This window comes from Mercenaria mercenaria, chromosome 19, assembly GCF_021730395.1.
Source record: "Mercenaria mercenaria strain notata chromosome 19, MADL_Memer_1, whole genome shotgun sequence".
NCBI lineage: Eukaryota > Metazoa > Mollusca > Bivalvia > Venerida > Veneridae > Mercenaria > Mercenaria mercenaria.
In genome coordinates, this window is record NC_069379.1 from 34,041,258 (window position 1) to 34,064,317 (window position 23,060).

At 35.9% G+C, this 23,060-nt stretch overlaps 1 protein-coding gene across 1 annotated transcript; it reads left to right on the top strand.

Moving 5' to 3' along the window:
• Positions 1-6,954: 6,954 nt before the first annotated feature.
• Positions 6,955-22,403, top strand: LOC123542499 (uncharacterized). Its single transcript, XM_045328395.2, has 3 exons — positions 6,955-7,219; positions 8,597-8,817; positions 20,403-22,403. The coding sequence occupies exons 1-3, from the start codon at positions 7,015-7,017 to the stop codon at positions 21,111-21,113; spliced, it is 1,137 nt and encodes a 378-aa protein (XP_045184330.2). The 5' UTR covers positions 6,955-7,014; the 3' UTR covers positions 21,114-22,403.
• The last annotated feature ends 657 nt before the right edge of the window (positions 22,404-23,060 follow it).

Here is a 23,060-nt window from a genome sequence, read left to right on the forward strand (position 1 = left end):
TTGTCGTATGTCATTGAAAGTGCCATAAAACATTTAAACTGTTGTTATAAAGCTAAAACCTTGTACGTTTTCATGCAGTTAGGTTGCTTGTATATTTCAATTGAAACTGGCATAATCTTCGAGAAAAAAGTTTTTCTTATATCGATTTTTCTAGCTCTCAATCTGATCACTTCGGCCTTTATGCTACGCAGAGAATACGGAAATACCCGATGTTTCATGATTGTCTAGCTCTGTGTAGAAGGTCGGGTCTAATATCTTACCTGAGGAAACGAAATTCAGAGAAATGGAAACAGGCATCCGTCCATCTAGATTCAGCTTAAGTTTGCGAAAAAGGTAAACGGGCGAGAGTCACTTTTCTTACCGCCATTATTTCCTCTTGTCATATGCTTTAAAAATATACATATGTTTCAGGTCAACCATTTGCAGAGATTACGTGACAGATCGCGCAAGGTGTGCAGTCGTGTCCATTTTTGCCTCAAATTTAGTGTCCTTAAACCGGGATTCTGTTCGTTTTTATGATAAAAAAACGAAATCATCAGGCTGAAAATGTCACATAATGAAGTGCTAAGTATATACATTACTTTCGCTCTGCTCTTCCTAACATTTCTCAAAATTGTATTTTATTGAGGTTTTTTTTCGCACTGGTATCGGCGCAGATTTGTACAATTTTATAATTTAATCATTTTGCAATAACCATTAGGAAATAAAGGGCAAAATCATGTTCAATTATTTTTCCTGTTTATTTTATTTTTACTGGTGCATAATAACTTATTGTTTTCGTTTTTAAGTGTGTATCGATAGGGTTTATTCAGGGCTGTTATATTTCGATCTTCTCAGATCGTTCAGCACGACTTTTATGTCGTGCTATTGGTACTGTATAGTTTCTCAGCATGACCATTTCGGCCTGGGTGGTTCCAATACTCCCGCTTTCATAGCTTTGGGTATTGTATAATCACCCCTTGGATATGGTGTCTGCTTTTTAATTTTGTCTTTTGACAGTTCCTGTGTTATGCAGGCTCCATAACCTCAGATCCCCTTTCTAAATTCCAGTTTGTTTAGTTCTGCCCATTGTTTTCTCGTTTGGGGCAAACCCATTACTTCCCAGCCAGCATTCTATATCGGCCCGATATCAAACCGACGTCGTTGTCTATAACTGTCCGATATCGGCTTCGATATCGGCTGCAAATAGGAATGATGTCGGCAGACCATATCGGACCAACATCATAACGACATCAGTCCGACATTGGCAAACAATATTTGGCCAACATCAAAATGATATCGGCCCGATTTTGGCAGATCATATCGTTGTCGCGAAATAGTGTGACACGCAGTGCTTCATCAAAGTTTTCTTCAAATATACACTTTATAAATTCTCAGAGTAATTTACTTGAGAACAGATCTCGCATCATGTGTATGGTGGTTATTTGATTTTATTGATATAATATTTTTCACAACTATATACTACATGTTTTATACAGTTACATAAGTTTTCTGTATATTCTTAACACTATTAAAATTGTTCAATTAGAATTTTAAACATACAATATTTTCATTTTTTTGTAAATATAAATATTTCTACGGCGGCATTCTACATAAAATGAAAATGCATCTTAATTATAACCTCCCTTTATTACATATAAACTTTTGAGAAATACCGTCTACAAATTTTGTTTGGAACCTAGTTTGATTAATTCTGGCATACATCATATTTACTTAATAAATTAGCACACATAAACAATTAGATTACTTTTTCACGTTTTTCAATAATATTTTGAAAAATATAGCTATATTAGAGAATCCAATATCGGCGATAGATGATCATTTTTTGTCGATTCGCCGTAAAACCTAACTCACTCACTCACAACGGCCCGACGTCGGCCCTACATCGGCACATTTTGCCGACATTCCGACATTAGCCCTATATCGGGCCGATATAGTTATGCTGGCTGGGTTTATCTGGGGACCAAACGCCGCTTTTCATGGAATTACACGCCACAACACGTGTATCATTTTTTTTAATTATACTCATTTTCATTCATGATTTTTGTTAATGTGGAATGCATTATCTTTGTATACGTATTTGTTTGTATTTTTGCTATTTATTCTGTAAAGCACTTTTGAACGTGTACAAGTGCATGAAAAGAGTGCTATATAAATGTGGTATAATACTACTACTAATAATAATCATTGATGCACCGCCATTTGAATACATCTGCGGATGTCTTTAAATTGCTTTTTGTACTTTTGGCATGTTTAAATATTGAGTTCTGCTCAACCCGGGGCTAGAGGGCGTGGACGGTAGCATGCATTTCCACTACCGTCCATGAACAGGCTCAATCAAACTGAGCCTGCAACATTTTCGTTTTTGTCGTGTTAAGGATGCGTTTTATTTCAGGATATCCGCCATTTTGAAAAATGTTTCTTCGAATATTGCTTTCTAACAAAAGTTTTGCCAAAAATTAATGCTAAATAATTAAAATATGGCTAATAATGTACCATTTAACCAAATATATTAAGCTTTTTGCGGAAAAAAAATTTCACCCTTATTTTTGGCCGGCATTTGCCTAAAATTGACGTAAGATTTACAATGGGGTAGGGGTAGGTAATTTCAAATATCTATTAAAGTAGATCAAGTTTGGTTTTGATATTTTTCTGACTAATACATATAATGTTAAGCTATAAATAAAATAAAAGTTTTCAAGATAGCACGTTATATTATCTAGAAAATATAAATTAAAGCAAAACTAACAAAAAATATCAAAATTCACCACTTTTTAACAGTTTTTTCTTAATAAATCTCTTAGATGCACGGTGACCCCAACTTTTTTTCTTTCCATTTTGAAGCATTTTTTGTGTCATTAATGCTGCAAAATATTTTGAAAATCTTAACGTCAGAATTTTCTTTGTAGATCTAAATACGTTTTTCCATTGAAAGTTAAGTGGGTGGGGTAATTATGTCAACATGTAAAAATTAAAGAGATTTGTTAATGACATTTCTGCTTATATAATACTGACATCACCATATATTCATATTAATCTGTAAGACCTGAAATCCCTATAAGATTAAGTAGGATATTATATGTTTTATAAAGTATAACATTTTTTCAATTTTACAGAATTTCAGAAATGCGTAAACAGTGGGTGAAGAAAATACCCTATAACATTAAAACGAGTTCGGTGACCTATGTTTTTTCTGCTCTTGTTTGTCTTAGAAACTAATGTTCTTCAAGCTCACAGGGTATGAAAATATTCTTAACGTTAGAAAAAAATCGCTCGTACATCCTTAAGCGACCTGTGAAGTTTCTACTTTTTCTATTTTATATAGAAATATAAAGTAAAATCGAATCAGGTAAAAAAAAACAAAAAAAAAAAAAAAAAAAAGATAAAGCTTTATTAATAATATTTGTCATGCGTTTACAAATCGGATAGAAATACCTGTGCATTGGGCGGTAATGAGGCTTGCCGAATTACCGCCCATGCGTAGGTGGCCGAGGGATCCGATTCGTAACCACATGACTGGTATTTTTTCTTGCATATCGTCTACATGTTAGCATTTTATTCTGGCAGATTATTTTTCTTGCATACCGTATTTTACAAATAACAGGTAGAAATATTTTCTTTGTAGCACTCTTTCTTATAGTAGAGCGCGGGAAATTAACGTCGGTAAGCAGAAGTGACGCCATGATGTTTTGCGCACAATAACAAAGTTCCACTTAAGTTTTATCGTTTGTAGCGTAACGTTATGTTCTTTTGGTGAACTAACGTATTTTGAATCGAGAAATATGATATAAGGAACGGAGAGAAACTATCAAGGTACCTGCTTTTTTCGTATTTTTACATAAACAATATATTATCAGTGCATGAACCTCTAGTTGTCATTAACAGCACGAGAGTCATCTGGCATGGGGGGGGGGGGGTGCCAGATGGGTTTTGCCGGCATGGGTAAAATCACCGGAAACGCCAGTGCAAGAATTTCATTTCTTCATTTCTTATTTTCGCCTTTCCTTTAGGCTAGTTATAGCTTCTACTCCGTCTAAACAGCTGATCGCATATATTGACATGTTGCTTTTTGATAACCAACGGTACGGGTACAGTCTATGTCTATGTTCTACTGCTTAACAATCGTTATCGATTATAACTAGCAGGCGCTTTGTCAGGGATAGCTGTTAAAATAATAAGAATACAGAGATTATGTGCATCTCAAAGATAAAGTAAAAGAACTATTTCTGTATCTGTAGGGAATACGACGCAGGACCACTTCTGGTTTAAGGCGTCGGGGTGAGTGGGGTCGTTCAGTAACGATGTGTGAGAGCTGTTTTAAAGCTCTCTACTGTATCTGCGCATGCGATATTGTCTTTCAGTCTATTCCAGTCCTGCACTGCCTTAGTAAAAAAAGAATGTCTGTATTGATCTGAGTTGGCGTTATTTACTTTGAAACAGTTTGAGTGGTTAAAGCAGAATTTTTCAACGATGTTTGAGCTGATGCTGTCACTTATAATTTTAGGACGTATACGTCTTTTATTAAGTGCCGGTGTTAAATTACTGTTCTTGTTGATTGCCGGCGCCATACCCCTGCTGTCTTCTTTCCTGCAAGCTGTCCAGGTTGAGTCTTTGTAACATGTCAGTAACACACCCATCTTCTCTGGAGTGATAGTCTTTTAAAATGAACCTTGCTGCGTGGCGTTGAATTTTCTCCAGGCAGTTGATATCCTTAACGTAGTATGGATCCCAGATAATTGACCCATAGTCAAGTGTTGACCGGACAAGTGAAATATATGCAAGTTTCCTACAGTCTTGGGCACAATTCCTAAGGTTTCGTTTTAAAAATCCCAAAGTTGAATTTGCTTTTTTACAAATATTGGTGATATGTGTTTCCCAGGTAAGATCCTTTGATATAGTTAATCCAAGGTAGGGATTTGAGTCCACTTGTTGTAAGATGGTTTTATCTAGCTCGTAGAAGAAATGTGACCTCTGGCGGACACTTAAAATATAACACTTCTTGGCATTAAATTTCATGCCCCATAAGTTCGCCCATTTTTGTAGTGCGTGCAGATCATTCTGTAGAAGAAGATGGTCATTATGTGAACGGATGGGTCTGTATAATAAACAATCATCAGCAAACAGGCGTACTTAGATTTAATTGAATCTGGAAGATCGTTTATGTGACATAAAAACATAAGGGGGTCAAGGACTGTACCTTGGGGGACTCCGGATTTAACATCTACTCTAACCGAGTGTTCACCTTCTACGACAACGTTCATAACTCTATATTTCAGAAAGGATTGTAGCCAATGTAGTACATTTCCACGGACACCGTAATTTTCTAGTTTTTGCAATAATTTATCGTGTGGAACAGTATCGAAAGCCTTAGAAAAGTATAATATTGCTATATCCACTTGACATTTTTTATCATAAGATACTAATAAGTCATTCATAGTTACTAATAACTGAGTTTCTGTCGAATATCTTGACCTGAAACCGTGATTTATATCTGTGAGTATTGAATGGTTTTCAAAGTGTCTTAGTAAGTGACCACATATAATATGTTCTAACGTTTTACACAAAACAGTTGTTAGGCTCACAGGACGGTAATTTTCTGCAAGGTGTCTGTTCCCTTTTTTGAATACTGGACTAATGTTGGCATTTCTCCAATCTGTCGGTAGTTATCCACTGTCCACAGAAAGCTGACACATTTTGGTTATTGCAGATGCAAGTTCTTGAGCACAAGTTTTCAACACAGTATTAGGTATTTGGTCTGGACCCATAGCTTAAGATATTTTCAAGTCTAGAAGTAATTTCAAAACTCCTTTTTTAGTAATTTTCAATTCTGGAATGGATGGTATGACATTTTTACCATATTTTAGTTTACTCTGCTGTTCCCGTTATTTTACAGAAAACTGACTGGAACTGTTCCACTAGAATATTTGCTTTGCTTTTAGAGTCAGTAATAAGATTACCATTATTTTTCAGTGGGGAAACACCAATATTTTCCTGTTTCTTAGATTTGACATATTTCCAGAATGGTTTAGAGTTTTTATTATCAAGGCCCTTTTGGATGGTGTTATTTACGTACTCCCATTTAGCTTTTCTAAATGATTACTTACATTCTTTTTGAAAGTTCCTATATTTGATCCAATTTTCTTTTTTCTTTGCTTGTTTATAATATCTGGCGTTTTTCCAAATTGACTTTTTTAAGTTACGATTCAGTCATGGTAATGTGTGTTTCCTTTTAACAGTTTTAGATGGCACATTTTCCTCTATTGATCTTAAAGAGATCCCAAACAGAGTCAATGTTTACTATGCTGGGTAGTGAAATGATTTTATCACTAATCTGTTTACATGATAGTTTTAAATTGTCCCAGTTTGCCTTGTTGAACATGTAGATTTTACGCGGTTTAGTGTTTGTTACACTGATTTAATATCTAAATCTGTCACAACAATGTCATGATCTTAAATTCCTGGCACGCTAACTGAGCTTTTCGCTAAGGATGGAATGGTTACAAATACTAAGTCTGAAATAATTCCTTGGCGAGTGGGTTGATCATGAACTTGTGTTAAATTATTTTCGACCGAAGTTTCAATAAGCTTCTGCTGTACAGGTCTATCTTGCACAGAAGTGTTGTTTGGTACCGATAATGTATCCCAGTTTACGTCTGGACAGTTGAAGTCTCCACACAAAATATGGTTTTTCTGTTCAGTTAAAATTAAAGCGTTGTGAAGTTGATCTAAATCTTCAGTGTTCGTTTTCGCCATATAAAATGATGAAATGTATATAAGTATTTTTTACCTTTCAAACTAATTTTACAGGTCAGGTTAAAAAGTAAAAGTAGGAAGTTGAATTAGAACTGACAGAAGGGTGGTAGCTGCCCAGCAAATACTTTTAAGCTCGGACTAGCTTGCAAAGACACGGGGAACGGGGATTAGCAACAACCTTATCGTTTATACAATTGTCTCCCTTTAATTATTTTACGCCATTTGTATTTCAGGAAGCTAGAAGTTTAATCTTAATTTATTATGCCCAAGTCTTGTGCAGCGTGGGGGTGTCCCAGTCATAACTGTAGAGCTGAGAAACTTAAGTGGTTTAGATTCCCTGACAAAGTAACATTTCGCGAAAGGTGGGAGAAATGGGTCAAAGCTGTGGATAGAAAACAAGAAGATGGATCCATTTGGAAACCCACGTCTAAATGGACATATCTTTGTGAAAAACATTTCATATCAGGTATACACTTTGCATACTTTGTAAGTAGTCAGAATAATTCGATGGTCACATTGTTTTAGATTTGTGACGGGCAAACTGAAACATCAAAACTTCGAAGGACCAATATAAAACCCTCTACACTGTCGTGTAATTTGTAAAGTTATAGTGGTTTTATTGCTTGCGCATATTGCCATGTAGACATGGTAAACGTTCAACGTGTACAGTACATATTTAGGTTTAAATCACCAGAAAATTTGTAATTTTCGAAATTATTTGATAATTTCTACATAAATCAATGAGGAATTGAATCCCATGTAAGTTTTATTTGAATATGTCTCATATTCACAACTAAATCATCATTTAAACCCAAAATTGGCAGCGATGAAAATTTTATTGGAAATATCCTCCACTGTTTTGGTCTTTCAAGTGTTTGACACGAGTGGAGATATTGCCCATAAGAAAGATAAGTCACTGCACACAACAAGCAACAACAACTGGAACATTTTTTAAACAGTGACATCTATAAGCATCGTCTGCATGGTATATTATCATATGTATCTTATATTGATTAGATTAGACTTTCAGCGAAAAATACATATAAAAAGTTATTTCACAAACTGATTAATGGATAGCTAGAAAACATCCATTTAAGATATGTAATCTAAGATGTCATAAAGTAGCAAAATTTATCTCCACACAAATACTAGAAGGAATTCAAGTTTACCTCATTTTCCATAGTATGTTTACTGTTTTTTTTTCAAAGGGTATAAACAAGACTTGTTGAAAGTCGCCGGTCTGACGGACATGATTGGAAAATTTTGTTGCGGTCCGCCGTTTCTTAATCCAGATGCAATTAACAGGCATTTATTGTACCCCAAGAACCACAACATCTCGGAAAGCACATGAAAATGGCGTCACTAACATATTCTGACGGGGCAGAACCGGGAAAGAAACATAAATTAACTCCCGACAATCATAGTGATAAGAAAAAAATGTATGAAAATTAAGAGGATTGACCAAACATTTAACGAGAAATGGACAAAAAATCACACCTGGCTCGTATGTGATGGAGGAAAGCAACATATGCAGTGCACAGACCTTTATTTTTGTGTTGTTTTTTTTTTTCGGTCCGGCAGATTTTTAGGCATTGCTGGACCGAATGTCTGGACATTTTTTCCAACTTTCCTGAAGTCTGAAAAAACGGAAGTGTGACAAATTTAAAAATGATGATATATGATCACAGACATTTTGTTTTGACATCAGGCCCCATTCCTCTCTCCAAGGGTCAAGTGATTCGAAGTCTGCAACCATAAACCGCATGGAGCCCATGTATTATTTTGTAGTTCATACGAAATGTAACTACTGCCTTATCATTTTTTCTTGTGTTATTATTTTCAGGCGCTAGTAACAAAGATCCCAAACACCCTGACTATGTACCAAGCATCTTTCCGCACAAGAACTGTAGTGAGGAAACCAATGAGCAGAGAATGAGGAGGTATTTGAAAGCGAAGAAGCGGAGTGATAAACTTAAAGAGGAAAATGCCGTAAGAAGCAAGGACCAATTTGCTGTTGTTTCCCTGCCTGTATTTCTTTCAAGGCTTGAAAGAGATCCTTCTGTTGTAAGTTCAGTTAACTTGTTTTGCATGCTTTCAACATTATTTTTAGCTCATCTGATTTTTTGAAAAAAAAATGATGAGCTATTGTCATCACTTGAGCGGTTGTCGGCGTTGCCTGGTTAAGTTTTATGTTTAGGTCAGCTTTTCTCCTAAACAATCAAAGCTATTGCTTTGAAACTTGGAATACTTGTTCACCATCATAAGTTGACCCTGTATAGCAAGAAACATAACTCCATCTTGCTTTTTGCAAGATTTATGGCCCCTTTGTACTTAGAAAATATCAGATTTCTTGGTTAAGTTTTATGTTTAGGTCAACTTTTCTCCTAAACTATCAAAGCTATTGCTTTGAAACTTGGAATACTTGTTCACCATCATAAGCAGACCCTGTACATCAAGAAACATAACTCCATCTTGCTTTTTGCAAGATTTCTTGCCCCTTTTGGACTTAGAAAATCAGTTTTCTTGGTTAAGTTTTATGTTTAGGTCAGCTTTTATCCTAAACTATCAAAGCTATTGCTTTAAAACTTGCAACACGTGTTCACCATCATAAGCTGACCCTGTACAGCAAGAAACATAACTCCATCCTGCTTTTTGCAAGATTTATGGCCCCTTTTGGACTTAGAAAATATCAGATTTCTTGGTTAAGTTTTATGTTTAGGTCAACTTTTTCTCTTAAACTATCAAAGCTATTGCTTTGAAACTTGCAACACTTGTTGACCATCATAAGCTGACCCTGTACAGCAAGCAACATAACTCCATCTTGCTTTTTGCAATAATTATTGCCCCTTTTGGACTTAGAAAATCATTTTCTTGGTTGAGTATTATGTTTAAGTCAACTTTTCTCATAAACTATCAAAGCTATTGCTTTAAAACTTGCAACTGTTTTTCACCATCATAAGTGGACACTGAACATCAAGAAACATAACTCTATCCTGCTTTTTGCAAGAATGATGGCCCTTTTTAGACTTAGAAAATCATGGGTAGGACAATATTTCTATTACAAAAAAAAAATCAGATGAGCGTCAGCACCCGCAAGGCGGTGCTCTTGTTATACCCATGGTGTCGAAGATCTGGGACAATATAGTGTTTGAACTGTCTGTCAGTTAGTCCATCCAACTGTCACCCTTCCTTGTGTACTCTAGGTGAGCCTGCCCGCTTAGCTCAATAGTGAGAGTGCAGATCTACTGATTGTGGGGTTGTGGGGGCGCATTTTCTCTGTGACAATTTTGTGCCTGATGTCATTCATCCTCCACCTCTGATTCAGGTGGGGAAGTCCGAAGTTGGCAGTTGCTTGCGGAGAACCAGGTTTGTACTGTTACTGGTACAGAATCCAGGAACATTGGTTAGGTTGGGTTAAATGCCCGCCGTTACTTGTTTCGGCTTTTTAATGCCGGGTGTCCATCGTTAACGAACTACATATAGAAAGGTATATTAAACTGTAAAAAGTCTACTGATCTATGATACTGTACTAGTTCGCTATTAATTGTATGGATATTTAAACACCTCTATAATTACCTGTAAAAATGTTTTTCTAGATTCATGGTTAAATTTACATGTAATCTATATCCAGGGGCATAGATTTCAATGCATGTTTAATTAAACACTGCACACACAGAAGTTATTATATAGGTTCTTAACCCTTTCACTGTGACTGCCTACAAGATGGGTTTACCCATCTTTGGATTTCCCGACATTCCAGCCTATAAACAATGCAAATGATGTCACATGAATTTATCCCAGAGCAACCAATCATATTAAAAGAATGTTTTCCATCAGTGTTTGCTGTTCTTTTTTTAAAATACTTTACACAGGAAAGCCCATAATGACCTAAGTGACCTGGTAAATTTCCACATTTCAAAATGGTGGATGGCGATTCAACTGCAGGGTAAGGTAGACAAAACAACTGCAATATTCCCTCTAAACTTCGAAGATTCAATAAGGAAATTAGGTCCTTCATATTGCATTGTTTTCTAAATATAGATTTACAAGCCAAGCAGATTCATCAAAAATTTATAGCTGTTTACTGTGATTCTTCACCATCTAACGCCTTTTTTGTCTACATGTATGACGGGTATACCCGTCTCACATTTATGTCAACATATTTCAAACTAAAAAGATTTTTTTTGAGAATAAATTTTTTTTAATCTGTTCATCTGTATGCATTTTTAGCTCATCTGATTTTTTGAAAAAAAAATGATGAGTTATTGTCATCACTTGAGCGGTTGTCGGCGTCGGCGTCGGCGTTGCCTGGTTAAGTTTTATGTTTAGGTCAGCTTTTCTCCAAAACTATCAAAGCTATTGCTTTGAAACTTGGAATACTTGTTCACCATCATAAGCTGACCCTGTATAGCAAGAAACGTAACTCCATCTTGCTTTTTGCAAGATTTATGGCCCCTTTTGTACTTAGAAAATATCAGATTTCTTGGTTAAGTTTTATGTTTAGGTCAACTTTTCTCCTAAACTATCAAAGCTATTGCTTTGAAACTTGGAATACTTGTTCACCATCATAAGCAGACCCTGTACATCAAGAAACATAACTCCATCTTGCTTTTTGCAAGATTTCTTGCCCCTTTTGGACTTAGAAAATCAGTTTTCTTGGTTAAGTTTTATGTTTAGGTCAGCTTTTATCCTAAACTATCAAAGCTATTGCTTTAAAACTTGCAACACTTGTTCACCATCATAAGTTGACCTGTACAGCAAGAAACATAACTCCATCCTGCTTTTTGCAAGATTTATGGCCCCTTTTGGACTTAGAAAATATCAGATTTCTTGGTTAAGTTTTATGTTTAGGTCAACTTTTTCTCTTAAACTATCAAAGCTATTGCTTTGAAACTTGCAACACTTGTTGACCATCATAAGCTGACCATGTACAGCAAGCAACATAACTCCATCCTGCTTTTTGCAATAATTATTGCCCCTTTTGGACTTAGAAAATCATTTTCTTGGTTGAGTATTATGTTTAAGTCAACCTTTCTCATAAACTATCAAAGCTATTGCTTTAAAACTTGCAACAGTTTTTCACCATCATAAGTGGACACTGAACATCAAGAAACATAACTCTATCCTGCTTTTTGCAAGAATGATGGCCCTTTTTAGACTTAGAAAATCATGGGTAGGACAATATTTCTATTACACAAAAAAAATCAGATGAGCGTCAGCACCCGCAAGGCGGTGCTCTTGTTTATTTTTCTTTCTAAAAATCATAGGTTTTGTATACTTTCTGTGAACAATAAAGCCTCTAAACAATTCTGTCATAACTAGGAAAGTTCCAAGGCAAATACAGTGTACATAACGTAATCGGGTGCTCGGCAGCGAGATGGTTAATAAAACCTTTATGCGATTTGCTTTATTTATCATTAGGGACCTCACGAATATAGCGAAGTTAAATCCCCGCAAAAATTTCTGCTTTTACAGTATACATCATTAACATAAAGTGGAAAGGAAAACATTGTCGGTACTTTCATGTCTGATTGTTTTTAGCTCACCGGTCACTATTGTGACCGCTTGATGTCCGTCTAGCATAGTGCGTCGTGCGTCGTCCATCAACAATTTCTAAAAAAATCTTCTTCTTGAAAACCACTGGGCAGAATTACACCAAACTTCACAGGAATGATCCTGAGGTGGCCCCCTTTTAAAATTATTCAAAGAATTGAATTCCATGCAGAACTCTGGTTGCCATGGCAACCGAAAGGAAAAACTTTAAAAATCTTCTTCTCAAAAACCAGAAGCCCTAGAGCTTAGATATATGGTGTGAAGCATTGCCTAGTGGACCAAATTTGTTCAAATCATGACCCCGGGGTCAAAATTGACCCCGCCCCGGGGATCACTTGATTTTACATAGGAAAATCTTCAAAATTTTTCTCAAAAACCAGAAGCACTAGACCTTAGATATTTGACATGTAGCATTGCCTAGTGGACCTCTACAAAATTTGTTCAAATCATGACCCCCGGGGTCAAAATTGACCCCGCCCCAGGGGTCACTTGATTTTACATAGGAAAATCTTCAAAAATTTTCTAAAAATAAACCAGAAGGCCTAGAGCTTAGATATTTCACTTGTAGCATTGCCTAGTGGACCTCTACAAAATATGTTCAAATCATGTCCCCCGGGGTCAAAATTGACCCCGCCCCAGGGGTCACTTGATTTTACATAGGAAAATCTTCAAAAAATTTCTAAAAATAAACCAGAAGGCCTAGAGCTTAGATATTTGACATGTAGCATTGCCTAGTAGACTTCTACAAAATTTATTCAAATTGACCCCGCCCCTTGGGGTTACTTGATTGTACATAGAAAAATCTTCAAAAATTTTCTAAAAAAAACAGAAGGCCTAGAGCTTAGATATTTGACATGTAGCATTGCCTAGTGAACCTCTACAAAATTTGTTCAAATCTTGACACCTCAGGGTTAAATTGACCCAGCCCCAGGGGTTACTTGATTGTATATAGGGAAACCTTCATAAATTTGCTAAAAATAAACCAGAAGGCCTAGATCTTAGATATTTGATATGTAACATTGCCTAGTAGACTTCTACAAACTTTGTTCGAATCATGACCCAGGGGGTAAAATTGGCCACGCCCCAGGGGTTGCTTGATTGTACATCGGAAAATTTTCCAAAAAATTTCGAAAAATCATCAGTTTGACATTTGAAACACGTTGCTCATATTACTCAGGTGAGCGATCCAGGGTCATCATGATCCTTTTGTTAGAAGTTATGACCCATTAGGCGTAAAAAAAAAAATTGTTTGTTTCCGGTGGCCCGACCTACCCTATTTTTTTACCGCCGACCCTAAACTTTTTTAGCGGTAAAATCGGGCCGCATATTTTTGCAAATAAGTATATTATTATTTTTATAGCTCTTTGCACGAATGGACTACTCCACCGATCGGGCGAGTGGTTTTTAGGTGGTAACTTTACCAAATTGAGAAATTAATACATCAAGCAAAATTACCTGGATTGACTGGAATTTACCCGCGAATCGTAAAAATATCAAAACGTCATGCTGGTAATTTTCCATTCCACAAACACGTGCGCCCTATCGTAATATCTTATTTACATCGCGGTTACTTTTGACACAATAAACGCGCGTGGTGCATTCATTTTTCAATGTAATCGCTTCAAATTTTCAACACCGCTTGAGAACTAATACAGTTTGAGTTCTATAACAATTTTAATAAGATATCGACAGGAATGTAGGCAAAATTCTTTAAAAACGATCATATTTTCATATAATGTTTTGTAAAATTTCAAACAGCGCGATCTTGATTATTTACTTCTTTCTTAAAGTAAATAAACGGTACATACTATGGTAATAAAATTCAGACTCTTGACCAGAATGTACAAAAAACACAATTAAAAAATCTTAAATAATGAAAAACCGACAGCAATTTAAATACATGGAGTAAAACGATTTTTGGCAAACAGATTTCTGTTAGCACGGCAGAATAGGTTACGTGACGTAAATAGAAATGTGGTTTTAAAATAAAGCAGTATGATGTTGTTGCGGATTTTAATAAGTTTTAAATTATTCATAGTACATGTATTTTTTGACACAACACTTTGTTAGATATTCTTTTCAAACAATAATGTAAATTCCTTGAGGGCAAATAGGTCACAGAGGCAGGCTATCCACTATCATTGTTCACGACACATTTACATGTCAGTTTATTCGGGATATTGCACATTCGCTTTTAAAAAAAGATTAAGAAAACACTTTTTTATTGATTTCTTCTCAACAATTTAAGGAATCGAGAAAGTACGATCAGACAGTGATGTGTCACATGGCGCGAAAACATGACGTAATGCCATGACAATCTCGGGCAACTATACCGCTTTGATCTCCACTTCAGATGCCATAATAACCGACACACTTCTTTTAGCTCTTTGAGGGGGTGTTAATTGATGATGAAAACAAGGCTAATTACTTAGTTTATCATCAGAATAATTATGTCTCCCCCAGGAGACATATTGTTTTTGCCCTGTCCGTCCGTCCGTCCTTCCGTCCGTCCGTCCGTCCGTCACATTTCATTTCCGAGCAATAACTGGAGAACCATTTGACCTAGAACCTTCAAACTTCATAGGGTTGTAGGGCTGCTGGAGTAGACGACCCCTATTGTTTTTGGGGTCACTCCGTCAAAGGTCAAGGTCACAGGGGCCTGAACATTGAAAACCATTTCCGATCAATAACTAGAAAACCACTTGACCCAGAATGTTGAAACTTCATAGGATGATTGGCCATGAAGAGTAGATGACCCCTATTGATTTTGGGGTCATTCCGTCAAAGGTCAAGGTCACAGGGGCCTGAACATTGAAAACCATTTCCGATCAATAGCTAGAGAACCACTTGACCCAGAATGTTGAAACTTCATAGGATGATTGGTCATAAAGAGTAGATGACCCCTATTGATTTTGGAGTCACTCCATCAAAGGTCAAGGTCACAGGGGCCTGAACATGGAAAACCATTTCCGATCAATAACTAGAGAACCACTTGACCCAGAATGTTGAAACTTGATAGGATGATTGTACATGCAAAGTAGATGACCCCTATCGATTTTGGGGTCACTCCATTAAAGGTCAAGGTCACAGGGGCCTGACCATTGAAAACCATTTCCGGTCAGTAACTTGAGAACCACTGGACCCAGATTGTTGAAACTTAATAGGATGATTGGTCATGCAGAGTAGATGACCCCTAACGATTTTGGGGTCACTCTGTGAAAGGTCAAGGTCACAGGGGCCTGAACATGGAAAACCATTTCCGGTCAGTAACTTGAGAACCACTTGACCCAGAATGATGAAACTTCATAGGATGATTGGTCATGCAGAGTAGATGACCCCTAACGATTTTAGGGTCACTCTGTTAAAGGTCAAGGCCACAGGGGCCTGAACATGGAAAACCATTTCCAATCAATAACTTGAAAACCTCTCGACCCAGAATGTTGAAACTTCATAGGATGATTGTTCATGCAGAGTAAATGAACCCTATTGTTTTTGGGGTCACTCCGTTAAAGGTCAAGGTCACAGGGGCCTGAACATTGATAACCAGTTCGATCAATAACTTGAGAACCACTTGACCCAGAATGTTGAAACTTCATAGGATGATTGAACATGCAGAGTAGATGACCCCTATTGATTTTGGGGTCAGTCTATTAAAGGTCAAGGTCACAGTGGCCTGTTCATGTAAAATCATTTTTTGGAAATAACTTGAGAACCACTTGACCTACAATGTTGAAACTTAATAGGATGATTGGACATGCAGAGTAGATGACCCCTTTTTATTTTGAGGTCACTTGATCAAAGGTCAAGGTCACAGGAGCCTGAACGGTGACTTGAGAACCACTAGGCCAAGAGTGTTGAAATTTAGCGGGATGACTGGACATGCCAAGTAGATAATCCCTATTGCAGCCAACCATCAGTGTCTCTTTGACTTTCGCTCCTGACCTCCATTGACTTCTTGCCTATAGGACTTTGCATTGGGGGAGACATGCGCTTTTTTACAAAAGCATTTTCTAGTTACCGATAATTATTAATGTTTTTTTTTTCACTTTCAACACGGGTCGACGTCGGGTGGATGATGATTATTGTGTCCATATTTTGGGACACTTTTCAAAATAATTATTTTTCGGGATAACAGATTGCTACAGTCTTCCATTTTTAATTATTTTAGAAATAAGTCCTGTTTCTTTGAGTCATATGAAGTTATGACGTCTACAACATCACAATTTATGTGATAGAATTGGAGGTCCACTAAAGTCTGAGCAGCTCTCCTAGATTTCAGCAGTTGGTGGACCTGCTGAAAAAAGTTAAGGTCGAGGCCTGCAGAGTCTTGAAAAGTCAGGTTTTAGATGGGATTTACAGGGTTTTCCCTAGCCCCCAAAAAGGTGGTAAATTTACCACTTTTCGAGGTCCATGTCCCCCTTTTCTTAGCAAATGGGGGCATGAGTTTTCCCAAAAAAATTATTTTTCAAATTAATTAAAAGTTAATTTCAATCAATTTAAACTATTAAAAGCCCAAAAGAGTATCAAAGTATTCAAGCAAATCCTAACATGTCTCCCAAAATAGTCTCTTTTCTCCAGAAAAATAAATTTGGGGGGACATGATGTCCCTCAAAATAAATTTCCTAGGGAAAACCCTGGATTTATAGTAGTAAGAAGTTGAACAACCACTTGTAGCTTTATTAATTCACAATTTGGGCATACCAGTCAAAACTCCATTGTCTAGCATTTCCAGTTAATCCAGAATTTTAGACTGGGGAAGGGGGTGATGGTATTAATCTCAATGCATATCAAAGATGCAAATCATATTCCTGGCCAGTGTGCTTTTACTTGGTTTTAGTTTGAAATATAAATGTTGGTTATTGAATAATATTCAATATTAAAATTATTATTTAAAGAGAGAATCCACAGCAAGATTTCATTCAAGTTTCATGTTTAATCAAATATAAACCATGTTCTCCGCAAGTAATTGCCAACTTCTCCACATGAATTAGCGGCGGAGAATGAATGATATAGGAAACAACGATCCTATGACCACTTGATCCGTAGATCGACTGCTCTACCTATTGAGCTAATCGGATGGGCTACTCTGGAAATGAAAAAACAACAACAACAAAACACAAACATATAGCATATATTTATTTCATAATATTTAAGTACACAATCAAATGGCATTTTATTTTGCTAAAACATCATCAAAGTCATTGTACATTCAGGTGTAAATCAAACATAACAATAGGATGCATGTTTATAAGGTTTATAATCTCCCTGTTTGAAACTAGAATGGTGTTAGGTTTAAAAAAGAATGCCTACCTACCTACCCTATTTTTTTTGGCCATGTCACTGGAAACAAACATTTTTTTTTGTTAGGCCTTATGATTATGGACTTTGAAATAATATATTACATAGGAACAGTGTGTACTCACCTCATACAGTTTCCATCCAATTGAGGATACTTGGTATACATTATCAACATGAAGTGGCCATACAGCCAGATCAAAAGATACAAAGTACAAAGCTCTACCATGTTTCTGTTGCGTTAACAGTCTTCTGTAGTGTCCATTTCTCTATTTGCAAGCATTTTGCAGTCGTTCTGAAAGCTCTTTTTATATTTGATATTGTTTGCTAGAATTTTATCCAGGGATTGGTAAAAAAATACATGTTAATATAACAACTAAAATTATTATTTTTTTTTTTAATCATAATACAAGATTTGTTTTACCACCATTAGAGACTGTTGCATTATAAGTTTTGGCTAAGTTCCTGTCTAGTTTTAAAAAAAATGGCTATTACTTTTTCAGGCTGGATGTGATTCTTACCTTTGGAATAATGTCAAACTGTCTGGTTCTTAATAAGTAGAGCAAAGACGTGAACATTCTTTCATTGAATTAGTAAAAATGTACATTTAAGAAATAATAATATAGCCTGAGTGATATAATAATACGCATCGAACGACAAACAATGATTTATTCAAGAGCAAATAACTGGATGAGATATATTATTTCGATTCTAACACTTTAAAAAGGATTTGAAGTACATCCTTGACGACATTCATTAAAAATTGCCCGTTTTCGATCGGTTTCTTTTCTAGCGTGCCGCCATGCTGTTGAACGCCATGACGTAATAACTGTGACGTCAGAACAGTGATTTGTTGTATTATAATTCACTGTTTTCTGCCTTCTTTATTTAATAAGAAAATAAATCGGATCGTGTTAGAATGCACTTCTTTAAACACGCCTTGTCATTTCGTACGTGTGCTGTGAAATCATTAATTTTCATGGGCGACTAATTCAAAAATTAAAAAAATCCCGACGAAATAGCTGTTTCAAAACCCAAAAATTTTGTGCCAACGAAATTAAAAGATACAACAGAATCTTTCTTTTTAGGTGATTGAAGATTTCAGTCTAAAAAGTAGATTTTGTGAGATTAAAATTACGTTTTGCCTCCTGTTTGTAAATCTTGTAGGATTTTAATGTCACTTTGTGCCAGTATGACATATACTACATCAAAATTGCATGCAAAGTTTAAGCAGTAAAGGTTTGTTACAAAGCAAATTACAGCATATCAGAATAGATTTGTTACAAAGCAAATTACAGCACATCAGAATAGATTTGTTACAATGCAAATTACAGCACATCAGAATAGATTTGTTACAAAGCAAATTACAGCACATCAGAATAGATTTGTTACAATGCAAATTACAGCACATCAGAATAGATTTGTTACAAAGCAAATTACAGCACATCAGTATAGATTTGTTACAAAGCAAATTACAGCACATCAGAATATGTTACAAAGCAAATTACAGCACATCAGAATAGATTTGTTTTGCACATCAGAATAGATTTGTTACAAAGCAAATTACAGCACATCAGAATAGATTTGTTACAAAGCAAATTACAGCACATCAGTATAGATTTGTTACAAAGCAAATTACAGCATATTGAATTTTTATAGATTTAAAGTCTTAGTCTTAATAACGAAGATGAATGCTGGTACTTGTCCACTTTTTTGTTGGGTTTAACTTCACACTGACGCAATTACAGGTAGGCGTGGGCGATATACCGCGGTAGACCGGTTATTGCGATGTTTTTTCCCGATGATACGATATTGCGATATGATTTTCGAATACCGGTTATTTTATAACATTAAGTAACACTAACGTAAACCAAGAAGATTCACAAAAAAAATCCTTTTCTAGCAGCCAGCACGATTCAACTTTGTTTTCATTTTTCTCCTTTCATTTCCAGTGCAGGTAGCAGACTGGTTTACAGCTATTTTACGGACCCAATTCCACATAATAAAACCAATAAGAAAATTTAGATAAATATAATTTCGTATTTGTCAGCGACTCATTAGTAATTTTTCTATCAACTAGAATTTATTATTCATACAACAGCTATACCACTTTCCTCGTTTATAATCGGTGAATTGAGCAACCTGTGTAATATGATTGTATCCGTAAACCGAATGTAGTGCCACACAATAAATCAAATAATATTTTGACGCAGTCTACTTTCGCTTTTGAATATTCGGTAATACTCCCCATAATCTAGTCAAAACTTTTTATTTTTTTGTTTACTGGTATTTTTATTTATTGAGAAGGTCGAGCAAACACTCGTGTTGTTGATACTAGTCATTTTACTCATTTTTAATTGAATAAATATGAAAAAAAAAAACAGTATGATTCGTCATGTTTTTGTTCATTAAATAACTGGTACAATATATTGCAGTATATTGCAATATTCACATACAATATTGCAATATATCGCAATACCAATTTTCGTGGCAATACCCATCCCTAATTACAGGTCATATGGCGACTTTCCAGGTGCCCTATAGACATTATTTCATCGCGGGTTGGCACCTGCGTCTGCGTAGAACCACCGGTCTTCCGTAAGCCAGCATGATTTGCTTCCTCACATGAGGAATTCTACAACCAAAGAGAGGCCCAAACCAACATGAGTAAGGCGCTAGTGATTTGAAGTCAACAGCCTTAACTACTCAGCCATGCAGGTCCCACCGGTCCTCTTATTTGAATATTTTAGTGTCTAGTTAATTGAACTGTTTCCTAAAAGTTTTTTTTTTTACCGTTTCAGCAAAATTTGTTGCATGAAAGGGAAGTCCCACTCTCTGCCGTTAAAGAAGAGGTCGATACAAGTCATTCAGAAACAGTAGTAAAAGTTGAGATTGCTGAAGACGGAAGTCAAGGACCCTCTTTTGATAATACATGCAACATATATGACAATATTAATTGCTTTAGTATGCATTGCAGTGAAAGTACTTCCAAGAGCGATACAAAGTTACATGAAACAGTGGTAAAAGTTGAGCCTGGTGAGGAAGATTTTGACTATGGTGTAGGAAGTCAGCGACCATCTTATGATAGCATATACAGTAATACAGACAATATATATGTCACCAGTAGTCACTGTAGTATGCCTTACAGTGGAAATACATTCAATACGAATACAAACTCTCCAGAAATGGAGGTAAAAGTTGAAGTGACCGAGGAAGGTTGTTACTGCATTATACCTTACAGTGGAAATACATTTGGTACGAATACAAACTCCTCAGAAACAGAGGTAAAAGTTGAAGTAACTGAGGAAGATAACTACTACGTAGGATGCCAAGAACAGACTCTAGATAATGCCCAAAACGGATCTGACAATAGTAATGAGCATTGTTTGCCCTACAATGGAACTTCATTAGAAAATGATACAGAGTGTCCTGAACCAGTGGTTAAAGTAGAGGTTGATGAAGTTTTTGACTATTATGTAGAAAGTCAAGATCACACATTTAGTAATTCCTAGAGTGTGGACTTACATGAGCAAATTCCATAGATGTGATATTGTTGCTGACTATAGTGTTGTAATTTATAATATCCATATTGTACCTGAAATTAATCGTTGTACTGCTGTGTTGTTGGACGTGCACACTACGGTTTAAACTTAGAAAAACTAATAATAAGTCTGTGGTACTACAGAAACATGTCATTATAAAGTGAACTTCAGCATATTGCCAGGACCTGAACTAACGATGCTTAATTTAGGTGTTGTGACACTTTAAAAGTTAACAAAATTCTGTATATTGTGTTTAGCTCGACAATACGAAGTATGTGCAGAGCTATCCTTCTCGAACTGTCGTCTGCGTCAGCGTCCTCCCGCGCCTGCACCTTGGTTGAAATTTTGATTTACGTTCTCTTTTTTTGCCGTTAAAAGAACGAATTCGTGACCTTGACCGACCCATGCCACGTGACTTCAGGTTGCAAATCAAACTACTTGATAACGCATTATAGATAATTTATCAAAATGAAAGATTTATGCAACACTCTGCCTGATTGGACGAGAGTGTCAGTTTGTTTCACTCTGTTGACTGTGCTACGCTGAGTGAAATGTAGACAAAGCATTTATCCTAAACGACGCTGTTTACAGTTTTAAAGCTAACTTCCGCTCAGTATATTTAGCAAGAATATTGATATATCTCAAAATGATAAGTAAGTTTAATAAATATGATAAAAACCTGTTCAAATACCGACATATATCAAATTAAAGAAAGAGCTGAATACGGTCTGCGTATCACATGAATAAGGGTGTGATAAGAGTCTTCTATGTAGAGAAGTGCTTTTTAAAAGATTTTCCTTGTTACAGTTGTCGTCTGTATATGAAAAGTTTTCTTGCTTTTGTGACTTATTCAGATTTCATATTAAAATGGGTACTTGTTTGCTTTGATATATTTGTTATAAATTATTTAACTGATTTATTATATATGAATATTTTTCTTTAGTATGGTATGCAAATATTGAACTCAGTTGAAATCTGTTTTATTATGTATATGCTATATAATGACTGAATCTCATTACATTGAAATGAAGGCACGCTGCATACAGTTTATCTACGTGGTATGACTACGGTCAAACTTTGCTTATGAAACAGAAATATTGAAATAATTACAGTTGTATGTGTCCCTTGACCTTCACTTCTTTATAGGTGTGATGTCATTGTCCAAAGATTCATGAATAGGGAATATGCATTTGTTAAAGCAGGATCAGTTGGCCTATTTTAGGGGCCGCTAAAGCTAAAAATAAAAAATCCTTTAATTGATTTTTGGTTGCGGGTTTATCCCGCTACCAAAGTTAAAGTGTATTTCTGACAATCATAGCATCTTTATTTTATTCCGAATCACATCCAAAGGATGTTCATGTGCTACACAAAATAATCCCATTCATGAACAGTGCGGATGCATTATCAATGAACAAGCAGTCCTTATTCAAACTGTATCCACTCACACTGACCATTTTGATTATATAAGATCTATCAATGATAAAGTATTCCAGCCCATGGTTACATCACAAGCTGGGTCAGGCAGAGTTCATTTTAGATATGAGGCACATTAAATTTGTATTTGTTTCTCATTCATGTATATTCATAGACTGGCATTTAAACAGAAAATAGATCTACCAAAAACCCACAACCATCAGACATTTCAAGGCTTTGATTTCTCATGTATTCTCATCAAACTTGATTTGTAGCATCTTTTTTAGGCCCGAAGCCAACTTTGTTCAGTTGGGACATTTGACCCCTTTTAGGGGCTGCTAGAGCTAATACTAGAAATGCCTTTAGACAGTGTCTCAGGAACAGCTTGATGGATCTTTGTCATACTTGGTCTGGAGCATCATTATAAGGTCCTCTTCCAAATTTATTTATATAGGAACTTGGGCCCTATTAGAGACCACTATAGCTAAAAGTAGATATGCCTTT